A 12941-nucleotide genomic window follows, 5' to 3' on the forward strand; every position below is an offset into this window, starting at 1 on the left:
CAAACCTACATTTACCACTATTACTGAGGACATTGAGTTTACCACCTTTTGCCTCACTTTCCTTAACAGAATAGGAAAGTAATAAATTTTATGGCTATGCTAAGTGTAATAAGAACAAAAATGAACAGTAGCACCTTATTTTTGCTCTTTAAAAACATGTTTAAACTTTAAAGTAATTATACCCTGAAGACAATATTGGTGGAAAGAGGGGCTGAGTAAAACATATAACTTTCCTTTTATATACTTGTACATATTTGTTTAATTTTTAAAGTATTAACTATTTTAAAGTAGGTATAGAAAAAATAAGGGAGTTAAGAGAAGGCAGTTTATTACATTTATTTCAACAAAGGAGTCGGTATTTCATTGGAAGGATGACATCCGATCTCATCCCTTGAAGAGTGGGTAGAATTTGGATTATTAAAGTGTGTGGGATGGAGAGTATTCCAGTAATAAAGACTAACCATTTGATATTGTTGACCACCCCTTCTTTGGCTTCTAAAGCTTTACATTTCTCCCCCTACTGTTCTCATCATCTTTCTTAGAGTACTTTCACTGGCTTCCACTCTTTTGTATGCTCCTTAAATGTAACTCTTCCTCAGAGTTCTTTATCTTCATTTCTTCTCTTCTACTTAAAATTCTGCCTGGGCGATTTCATCTAATAAATCACTAGATTTTCCCTTGGAGCTTCAAAACTATATAACCAAAAGGTTCACCATAAACAACTCTATTTGAACTATAATTTTCCATCTTCTGCACTAAAGCACTTTAATGGTTTCCTGGCTTTAAGATAAAATAAATACATTTAGAAGTAATTTATGTCTCCAGATCACATTAAACTTGTATTAATGAGAATTTGATAGCTTGTATGAATACATTTTTTAAAAAATTGTGCTTTAAAGTAGACCACACAGAGCCCACTATTATCTGTACTTTGCTAGCTTCAGCTTCTTGCCACTTTCCCACGTGCTCTGGTTTTATTGAACCACTTGCCATTTCCCATTTATGCCACATTTTTGTTTTTTTCTGAGTCTCTTTACATATACTGTTCCTTTTATCAGTAATACCCTTTTCTCCAGTTTGCCCGGTCAGATTGTGGTCATTATTTTTCAGATTGAACTCATGTGTCCTTTCTAAGAAGTTCAGATATTATCCTTCCAATCTACCCATAGCCTACATCCCCACCAAAATAAATACATGAATGAAAAAATGTAAATAGAAAAATGATGCTAATATCTAAAGTCCTGTCCTCTTAGTACTTCTGCTATCCCAGTTCATGCCCTCATCAGTTTTTTGCCTGGCTTAATAGCTTTTTAAATTGGTCTCTCTGCCCTTATTTTTGCTATCATTTCTATGCACCTGAATGATTTGCTCAAAACTCAAAATTTGTGCATATCACTTATGTTGCCATTTTAAATCTCGTATGTTACAGTCTACCTCTTTATATATCTCCATCCTCACTACATCACCACTCCTTAGGGCTTCTCTTTTTATGGTCCAGCAGTGTCAAGCTGCTCTGTTTTATGTGCATTTGTATGTGTGTACACATACACACAGCACCCTTCCCTATTCTAGAATGAAGGATACTCTCCTCCCTTTAAGATTCAGTTCAGAACTAGGGGTGTGGCTCAGTGGTAGAGTGCTTGTCTAGCATGTCCAAGGTCCTGGGTTCCATTTCAGCACCGTCCAAAAAAAACAAAAAAAAGATAAAAGTTCAGGTTTTATTTTTTTACTCACTCAGGAATCCTCTACCTTAATACACTATGCATATTTCTGTCATTAAATTAATCCAAACCTCAGTCATTTGCATTACCTTATAGACTTCCATCTCCTTGAGGACATTGCTTTTCTTCTGATGTCTAGCAATTTCTTGCCATGTCAATTATTAAATGTATCCTGTGTTCTTTTGGGAAAGTGTCACTGATTTAGTTTGAAAATTCACATTTTTCTTGTTTCATTTTTAGCAACACACTAGACGGGTTTATGAGATTCTTCGATTGCTGGTAACTGACATGAGTGATGCTGAACAATACAGAAGCTATAGACTGGATATTAAAAGAAGACTAATTAGTCCCTATAAGGTAGGACAAGTCTTAAACATTATATTCTTATCACTGTTTAAAACAGAGGAAAAGCTAGCAAGTGCCAGTATTTGGGAGAGCCCAAATCACTTTGCTAAATTAACTTTTACAAAAGTGAAAAGCATTATTCTCATTTTAGAAATTCTCATTCATCTTAAGGATAATCTAACATGTTTTTTTTTTCTTTCACTTGTATGTATCTTTTAAAAATCTGCATGCCCCACATTCTTTTCTAATAAGTTACCTTGTTTTTTCAAATTTCTTATTTCATTTGTCATAGATGTATTCTTTCTCAGTTTTATTTTTAACATTCTTTCTTCTTAGCCTTTTTCCCCTACTACCTTTTCTTCATCCATATTTTTCTTCATAAAGCAAATATTTTCCTAGATCAGGTTTGGCCTTATCATTTGGCCATTGTTAGGAATGGATGAAGTTAAATGTTAATATAAATAAGTTATATTAATGGTATTAATATAAATAAGTGGTATTAATTAATATTAATGATAGTATAATTAAAGGTGGTATTAATGTAAATTTTTATTTCTCTTCATTAATCAAATATTATCAACGCCCTCATCTATGTAAGAATTAAGTTTTGTTTGTTTGAGGGTAAAAGAATTACTCTGAAGCCCATGGAATGTCACCAGCCATTCTAGTCTTAAAGAATTCTGCTTTCCAGTATTCATTTACCAGTATAAAGTATCTCACAGTCAACTCTATGAAATAGATATTAGAAATTGGAAGAAAATATTAGATATTAGAGATTGGAAGAAAAGGGGAAAGAGGAGTTAAATAATTTGCTTAAGCTTATAGAGCTAGTGAACTGAAAAGGCAGGATTCAAACCCTAACAGTTTTATTTGAAAGTTTTAGTTTAGTATCTGTGTCAAATTGCCTTTCAAAAAACAATTAAAAACAATGTATCTCAGCTGGATAGAGATGTTCTCCAAATCAGTTTTTATTTTTTTAAGCTTTCACAGGTTCTTTAGAAACTCAATTTGCAATGCATTTTTTATATATTATATATATAAATGTATGCATATATAAGTATATACACATACATATACACAAAGTGGAATATGTATAGTTTAAGGAATACTAAATAAAACAAATACAATTTAAACGTAGATCAACATTTTTTTGGTAGTCAGAAAATTTACAATAAAGGCCTATCTCCAGTACTTTCTTGTACCTTGTTTTAGAAATGTTTGTGTGATTATAAATTTAAAGTGATAAACATGACACATTTGCCTACTATTCCAAAGTCATTAGGATCCCCTTTAAGAGACATGTATTAATTCTTAAGAAGGAAGGGTTTATGGTATTGTTGTTACAGATATTTGTCTGATCATTTTTATTGTCTTTGGGGTGGGGCAGTACTGGGGATAGAACCCAGGAGCACTCTCTCACCAAGTTACACTCCCATCCCTTTTTATTTTTTGAAACAGGATTTCACTAAATTGCCAAGGGTCACCTCAAACTTGGGATCCTCCTACCTCCACCTCCCGAGTTGCTGGGGTATTACACCATACCCAGCTTATGGTCTTTTGAAAGGCAGTTTGACACAGACAAAACTTAGACTTCCAAATGAACTATTAGGGTTTGAATCTGCCTTCTTAGTTTGCTGGCTGCATGAGCTTAGGCGAATTGTTTAATTCCTCTTTCTCTTTTTTTCTCCATCATGTTATCTAGTTCATAGAGTTTGTGAGTCAATGTATGTGAATTCCCATCTCTAAAACTACCTCTTTATTATATGCTCTAATAAAGAGAATTGGCATGATAATTAGAAGTTTTTCAAAATATGAAATTTTGTATATTGCAGTGTTGCAACCTGACTAGGAATCTTGGATTTATTCTTCATTCCCCAAAATATCCAATGCTTTCTTCTCTTTCCACCTCTGCTGCTGCTGACTTGATTTAGGCTTTCATCATCTCTGACTTGAACTGCAGGAGTTGCTTAGTCTTTCAGTCCCATCCCATCTATCTTAAATGTCACTGACACAGTATTCTGACACAGTGTCCTGCATAAAATTGTTAACCAGCTCCCTACTGCAAACTCCTCAGTATAGTGACATCCTTAGTAAAATGGAGAGAAAATTTGCCTTTCTGAAACTTTTCCAACAGTATGGTAAAAATTAATATGTCCATATATATATTGCTGTGTAAGGGAACCTAGAAATAGGCTTAGTGGCAGAAAGATGCCAGATTGTTATTTTAAGTTAATGTAATTAATGATTATATAGTGAAATAAAGAATTACTGCACTTAGTATCAGTTGCTTCTTCAGTTATGTACTTTACTTCTTAAAGGAGTGTTTGAGTGTCTCCACTGGCCAGAGTTTTGTTTTTGTTTTGTTGGTGCTGGGGATAGAATCCACAGCCTGATGCTACTAGGCAAGTTCTCCATCACTGAGTTACATCCCCAGCCTTGGCCAGAATGGTTTATTGTGCTTTTGAGGAGGCTACTAGTCATATATTTATATTTACTATTATCAGACACAAATACCAGGTCTTCCTAAGTCTTTTAAAGAGTTTGCAGTTCATGGTTAATTTTATGTTCAATTAAGCTCCTTTAAGAAGAAAATTTTGAGACAAGTTTTAACATTCTCCTAGTACTATTATTTTTAACATCTTTGAAGATTTAATATTGTAGAAATAAATCTGCTTTCTGAGTCAAACAATTGTGTTTGTTACTTAGAAAAAACAAAGAGATCTTGCTAAAATGAAAAAATGTCTCAGACCAGAAGAACTGACAAACCAGATGAACCAAATAGAAATAAGCATGCAACATGAACAGCTGGAAGAAAGCTTTCAGGAACTAGTGGAAGATTACCGACGTGTTATTGAACGACTGGCTCAAGAGTAAAGATTATACTACTCTGTACAGGAAGCTTGCAAATTTCTGTACATTGTGCTGTGGAAAACCTGATGATTAATTTTCAAATATTGTAACATTTTACTTACATTAAAAGTTATCTATGTTATCTTTAGTTGAATATTTTCTTTTGGAGAGATTGTATATTTTAAAATACTGTCTAGAGTTTATGAGCATATATTGCATTAAAAAAAGATATAGCTTCTGAAATACTGCAATTGCTTTTCTTCTTAACCAATATAATAAATGCTTAGTTGTGATATATTAATGTGTGATGATGTTTAAATACTTAAGATAAACTTTTTTAGTCCTGTTAAGAACCTTATATTTTAGGGTTGGGGGTGTGGCTCAGTGTGGCTCAGTGGTAGCATGCTTGCCTCACATACATGGGGCACTGGGTTTGCTCCACATAAAAAATAAAGGTATTGTGTACATCTACAACTAAAAAAAAAAAAAAAGAAACTTTAGATTTTAAGTTTTTTGTTATCATTATTCCCACACTTTGCTTTTAAGATTTTACATCTGACATCTTTAGAAAACATTTCTTGCCTGGCCCAGTGGTGTATACTATAATCCCAGCAGCCTGGGAGGCTGAGGCTGGAGGATCTCAAATCAAAGCCAGTTTCAGCAACCTAACAAGGCCCTAAGCAACTTGGCAAGACCCTGTCTCAAAATAAATAAAGAGAGCTGGAGATGTGGCTTAGTGGTTAATTGCCCCTGGGTTTATTCCCAGTACATAAACAAACAATACACACTTCTCTAAGGTTACCATAATTATCTTACTTTTGTAAGTAGGACATTGTTCCAGTATAGGTTTGTTTTAAACTCCTACCTACATTAACTGCTTGTTTGGTAGGTAGGTAAGGGGAAACTAGACACGCCCAAAGCCTAAATGATTGGTATCAAATATTAGTTGAAGATAATTTAGAAGTTAGCATAAGACATTTTATAAATAATGTAAGATAATTAGAAATCAGTTTATAAAAATTCAATTTATATTCCATATGTGAAATAAGATACCTGTTATAATTTAAGTTTAGCAAGGTGTTGAAGTACAAGGAGAAATAAACCAAAGTAATGATAAATTGTTTAATACAGTCATTTCTAATGAAGTAAAGTTTAAATTAATTGCTTGATCATGAACAGTCATGAAATTAAAGCTTGAAATGTTTATAATGTGTGCCAGCAAGCTAGTAACATTATTATATAATGCTAAAAACAGGATATAAGTTGAACTTTATTTTTAAAAGCCTGATTTGTTTGATGCTTAGGCCAAATTCCCAATTTGGAAAGCACTATCTTGTCTTTAGATCAACTTTCCATTAGTAAAACCTGTCAACAATAAGAGACATAAAAGTAACTAGTAGCCTAAGGACACAAAATAGCTATGTCCAGTAGCATACCAAGCACAAAGCTGTCTCCTTAAAATAAGGGAGCAGTGAAAGTTTCAGATCATCTCATCTTGGAGGCCTGTATGCAGATAAAACTTGATTTCTGAGAGATTTTATACACACACACAGACAATTTGCTACTAATAGAATGAATTAGTTCAGTTAAAATCCTTTCTGATACTATGAAAACAATTTGCCTTCCATCTAAATTGGCTAATAATCTTTAAATTTTTATTGGTAATTCACAATTTATGATGTGAATAAATTCAGATGACCTCTGAAGAAATAAAAAAAAAAATCAAAATGAATTATCTTTCAAGATGTTTTTACTATGTAGAAAACAGAAAAGGCTGAGATAACACCAATGTCCCTAGTCTCTCCTTTAAAAAGTAATATTCCTTCCTATATTCAGTTCATGATACAGATCTGGTTTAGCATTATATTTTGGAACTTGAAAGTTGTACCTTCATTTGGAGTTAGAATGATAAAAGTCTAAGATTACCTTACAGGGTAATGAAACATCAGGATAAATGTATAGAATTGTATATGAAACCCAACACAGCCAGCCAGTAGTCCCTTACCTCCCCTAGTCTTAGCCTTCACCATTTACTATCACACACACACCTACTATGTTATTGCCTTTGTCACTGCCCTTTTCTTTCTTCCACCTTTATCTTTTCCCTGTCCTTCACAAATAATATTCTCTCTATACGTAATATGTTTCCTTCTAAGCATGAGGGCTTTTATTTTATTTTTTTTAAATCTGTAAAAATGAGATTATACTATAATGATCTCTAGGCTCCCTCCCTGTTCTAAGATCCTGACTAATCTCACCCTTAGGCCTCTGGGTATATGTGTGGTATGTCTAAAAATGCAGTTTTCTAAATTACACATGAAAATCTTAGTTTATACAGATATAGTTTGTGTAAGAGGAAAAAAAGTACTATAAAGTTCCTAATTGTCTCCAAATTACAAGGGCCCTCGTTTTGTTTTACCAGAGCCTTGTCTATTCTGAAGAGTTCCCTTGATTCCAATTGAGAATTATTAGAATCATGGACCTTGTGTGTCAACTGATTTAATTCTTAAATTCATTCTTAAGTTCTTAGAATTTAAAAGCCTATTTAACAATATTAAATACTGATTTGATAGGTAGCCATAATTCTTCCTTCCATATGAAATTATTTTTACATTTGTACATTATCTGTGAATATACACTGAAGTTAGCAGTATTTTGTGTGTGTGTGTGGTACTGGGGATCAAATCCAGGGCCTACGTGCTTCACCACTGACCTGCATCCCCAATTTTAAAAGTATTTTCTTTTGAACAAACATTTCTGTATTTGAAATGATTCTTAGAGATGTACAATATTTCATGTTAATGTACCCAAGTTAAATCTTTTGCCTAGTATTTTACTATTTTAGATAATACTCAAATGAATTAATATCTTTACATAATATATATTTCATATCTGTTAAATCATTTCCTTAAGACAAATTCCCAGGAGATGTAGACTATCTCTATGGCTTAGTTATATAAACATATCATTTTTCAGAAAGATTGATGAAACACCAGATATGAACCTGTATGCTGATTTTAATAATTTCAATGGTATGGGATGTTGACCTTGTTTCAGTAGATATAAAATCTCAAATTTACATTTCTTTTACTTACTGGGAAGACTAAATATTTTTCCATCTTTTGTGTGATAAATTATCCACTTCATTTTTTTTTTAAATTTTTAAATTTTTATTTTTTAGTTGGGGATGGATACAATACCTTTATTTTGTTTATTTTTATGTGGTGCTGAGGATGGAACCCAGTGCCTCACATATGCCAAGCAAGTGCTTTACCACTGAGCCACAACCCCAGTCATTGATTTTTTTGAAAAATTATTTTTTGCAATTGATCTATGCTCTCAATTTATAGATTGACAATAGCGCCAAAGGTTAAGTTAGTGGCCAGAACTGTATATTAGACTCCTGAATTCCACTTTCTTCTTCCATTAAGTGTGCCAACCAACTCTTAAATGCTTAATCCCTAGGCTCTTCCTAAGAGGGGATATCTTTTATGTCTTTCAGAAATATAAATAAGAATATAAATGAGAATGTATGTATGTATATATTTTATATATATATATATATATATATTCATATGTATATGTGGTAACCTACCACATACACTGTCTTTTTTAAAAAAATTTGTACCAGGGATTTAACCCAGGGGCACTTAACCACTGAGTCACAACCCCATCCCTTTTAAATTTTTGAGACATGATCTTGCTTAGTTGTTTATGGCCTTGCTAAGTTGCTGAGGCTGGCCTTGAAATTGCAATCCTTCTGCCTCAAGTTCCTGAATTCCTGGGATTACAGGTGTGCACCACCATACCTGGCATAATTTGCCTTTTTAAAACTGTCTTGGCTATCATTAGAGCTTACCTGGTTTAATAGCTGCATGGTATTCTATTGTATAGTATGTTATAAGTTACTCCATCTGTAACTTATAAGTTGTTTCCAATACTTTCCATTACAAAAAAATGCAATACATATTTTTGTATGTGTACTGTGCACATATGTGCAAGTATACATATCTAAGTTCTAGAAATCATGGACTTTAATCTCATAGTGACTATACAGCTTTACAACAGTTAAAATTATTTTTCCTTTATTTATTTATTTTTATGTGGTGCTGAGGATTAAACCCAGTGCTTCACAGGTGCTGGGCAAGCGCTCTACCACTGGCCACAGCTCCAGCCCCAGAACAGTTAAAATTATTACATGAACTAAGGTTACAGAAACTTGATAATGTGGTAATCAGAATAATCTATTTATGTAAACAAGAGTATACAGGACATCTCCAACTATTTCCTTTCATGGCTAGAAATTTGAATTATCTTAAATACAAGGTGACATGAATGTGTAGGTATATACATATGACTATTTTGTATATTCCTTTAGTCTTGCTTAGCTCTTCTCAAAACTTACCATACATAATATCAAGCCTCGTGTGGTAACATACACTTGTTAATTCCATCCACTTGGGAGGCTGAAGCAGAAGGATTCCAAGAGCCTAGGCAACTTAGACCCTGTCTCAAAATAAAATTTTACAAGTGTGGGGATGCATCTCAGTGGTAGAACATGTCCACAGAACATGTAAGGCGCTGGGTTCAATCACCAGTACCATAATAAATAATTAATAGATAGTTAACTTTGGCTAGAATCTTATGTCCAAACTATCAATCAAGTATGAGAGCAAAATAAAGGTATCTAAGAAGTAAAAAAAATTATATTATTTCTGGTATTACCTGTAGCTGTAGCGACATAAAGGTGAAAACAAAGCATGTAAGATGGGGAGTACTTCAGTGGCTCAGTGGTAGAGCACTTGCCTACCATGAAGAAGGCCCTGGGTTTGATCTCCAGCAACACACATATACACACACACTCACAAATGAATCTGAGTCCCATAAAATGACAGGATGGCAACTGAATAACATGTTTAAGAAAGAAACTGGTCCAAATTGGAACAGGAAAATTATGCACTCCAGAAAAAAGTCTGTACAAGAAAGAGTCCAAATATAGTATCTATAGTTGGCATGGCTTTGAGCAATAACTAGAAACAAAACAGTTCAAAGTGGCTGACTCAAGTCAGATGAAGAAATGGCAGAATGAGAAACTATTGCTTTTCATTGTAAATCTTGTAATAATTGTGTAAGTTTCTTTAAAGTATATAGAAGTTACTTTGATTTAAAACTTTTAAGTAATATATCAACAGCAATTGAAGCTCTGTATGATTGCCAAATTTAAAAAACAAAAGAATGCAAAACTAGTCAGGTGTGGTGGCACACACCTGTAATCCCAGTTACATGGAAAGCTGTGGCAGGATTGCAAGTTTGATGCTAGACTGGGCAATTTGGAGAGACCATGTCTCAAAAAATAAAAAGGATTGGAAATGTAGCTCAGTGGTAGAGCACCCTGGGTTCAGTCGCCAGTGTGATGGGAAAAAAAAACAACACACACACACAAAACCACAAAGATGTTTTAAAGTTTACCTGAAGCAGGCAAATGGATCCTCTAGACTAGATAGTGCAACAAGATTATGCTACACCTGACTTCCATAAATATAGCAGAATTTTCCAAAAGTATTTTTTTAGTAGTTGAGCTTTTAAAAATAATAATAATAAAAGGCAATAGTACCCAATCATTTTCTTTGCAAATTGATCATCAAAGGAATCATAGTTTATGATGTACTTCATTTGGCAAAGGACTAAAGAGGAAAATGTGCTATCAAAAAAATCTCTTCATCTTTGACACCTTGGTTCTATGAGTCAACAGTCACTAGATGCACAACCAAAGCTCTGAAAATGAATATAATTTTGGGGGCTTTCCACGAACACCCTGGAGAAATCTTTTTAAAAGTATAGTTTGTGGGCTGGGGTTGTGGCTCCGTGGTAGAATGCTCGCTGGCATGTGTGAGGCACTGGGTTTGATCCTCAGCATCACATAAAAATAAATAAAGGTATTGTGTCGACCTATAACTAAAAAATACATACTAAAAAAAAGTGTAGTTGGCCATCACTAATGAATAGCTGATGAGCTATTTGTTGTAAGACATGATAACCAATGCCTTACAAATATTTAAAAAAAGGTTTTTTTAAACCTTAAATTTTATTATAATGTATACAGGTTAGAAAAGGGATGAGTCTGCCCTCCAACCTTTCTGGGCCTCACTGTCTTTATCTTAGAAGGGATAGGGTTAGAAATGGATTAGGTGATTTTTAAAGCCATTTCCAGTTCTTCAAATGTATTCTTTATCTTAATAAAAGATTAGTTGGAAATGTACTATGGTTAGACTCTCTGTTCACCTGGACAGTTTTTAAAATGTTTAATTAGTCATTTTGGCAGGCAAATCTGTGCAGAAGTCTTGGGCTGTCCTGATTTGCCTGCTGTCTGAATCCCCTTTTGTGAAGGCCAAGCGGAGGCCACTGTGAGGCTTGTTTGCTGTCTGTTGCTACAGCAGCTGCTGCTTCTCTTCCTTTATTCTTTACCAAGTGAAAGAAAATGCAGTGATGTTTGTGCGTGCTTCAGATGTGGAGAATGCACTCCAGACAGGTTATTCTCTGGGTTAAAGTGGATGGGGTGAGCACATCGGCGCTTAGCTAAATGGGAAGAGAGGTCGCTGCAGCATCTGCCCTCTTGTTTACTTCGATAGTTTCAGTCTTGAATATAGAATCGTCAAGTGAGAGGCAAACAGAAAAAGTTAAAAAATGCACTACTGCTTAGTTTCTCAGTCAGTTTGGGGAGTGGAGGTGGAGAGTGGGAGGGAAGGAGGGCACACAGCTAGTTTATTATTAAATCCATTCTAATTTCATAATCTCCATTTTGGAGATTTTTACTGCAGTCTTTTTTGTAACTGTTAACTGACCAAGGAGTACTGTTTCATGCTTAATAAGTAGGAAACAACAAAATCACACAAAAAAATTCCAACCTCTGATATTAGTGATCAAACTGTTCTCCACAGGAACTAGCCTTACACTATCCTACAGGACCATACATTTTAATTCAAACACATTAAGAATTTAACAGCAAACACATGATCATAAGTCTAGCGAAAGAATAAGGTGAAAAAAAAAAGAGATAATCAGGATGTATCATCACTTCAAGAGGGAAAAGAAAACAAACAAAAACCCACAGGAAAGGCATTCTGTAATCTTATAAAGGAGGGGAAAAAATGAAAGAAGGAAGAGAAATGAGTACAATGAAGGCAAAAGGGAGAGAAGACAGAGTAGACTCCAGTAAGACAGAAGATTGTGCATTCCTATTTTTTTCCAAATCCTATTTTGATTTGCTTTGTTTGCTCTTATTCTATAGTGATGCATAGCTGGTCATGGTAAATCTTAGAAAGTCCAGCAAGTGGTATGTGCATAGAAAAAAGTCTAGACAGTGATTACATGGAAAGTACCAGGGGGATTTTTACTGTCTATATTATATATTTTTATACTCTTGGAACATTTTTCAAAGAGTATGTATTACATGTATAAACCGAAGAAAAAGCAAAAGAGAGCTTTTAAAAATAATTCCAAAAAGGAGATCATGAGAGCATTTTTCCTTTTTCTTCTAAGTATGGATTAGAGATGCTAAAGGAAGCATTAATTTTTTTCTCACCTTCATTTTTGCAGGAAGTGATGGAAATCAAACAGGTGCAATTTGAGTTCCACATTCTTAGTTCTTGAGCTATATAATCTGTGAACCCCTTATACTTGACATTGCTTCTTTGGTGTTTATAGTCTCAAGGATATTATTTGGTCTTTCTTTATGGAGAATCTTGTGAGCATGTTAACCTTAGCTTTCCAATTAGGTTCTTAATCCTTGATTTTGTTTTGTGATGCTTGGGATCAAATCCAGGGCTTTGCGTACCCTAGGTAAATGTGGTACCACTGAGGTATATCCCCAGCCTAGTTAGGGTCCTAAGATCAAAGACAATATCATATTTCCTTGGAGCCTAGAGTAGCCACTTACATATTTACTGATTGTCTGACTGATCATTAAGTTTTCTTGAAAACATTTCACTTTTTTCCTTTCTCTGAATAGATTTCACTCTCCAGAAG

The 12941-nt window shown here is 34.0% G+C and overlaps 1 protein-coding gene across 4 annotated transcripts in view; it reads left to right on the plus strand.

The window, feature by feature from the left end:
• Nucleotides 1-5225, plus strand: part of Hat1 (histone acetyltransferase 1) — an 85337-nt gene extending 80112 nt beyond the window's left edge. For 2 of the 4 annotated variants that reach the window (XM_047543416.1, XM_047543415.1), the window contains exons 10-11: nt 1962-2078; nt 4773-5223. In XM_047543416.1, the coding sequence (XP_047399372.1) occupies nt 1962-2078; nt 4773-4940 (285 nt within the window). In that variant the 3' untranslated portion in view covers nt 4941-5223. Of the gene's footprint in view, nt 1-1961; nt 2079-4772 lie in introns of all 4 variants that reach the window. The other 2 variants (XM_047543413.1, XM_047543414.1) reach the window with 2 other exon arrangements.
• Nucleotides 5226-12941: the final 7716 nt, after the last annotated feature.

The sequence above is a fragment of the Sciurus carolinensis genome, chromosome 3 (genome assembly GCF_902686445.1).
Source record: "Sciurus carolinensis chromosome 3, mSciCar1.2, whole genome shotgun sequence".
NCBI classification, from domain to species: domain Eukaryota; kingdom Metazoa; phylum Chordata; class Mammalia; order Rodentia; family Sciuridae; genus Sciurus; species Sciurus carolinensis.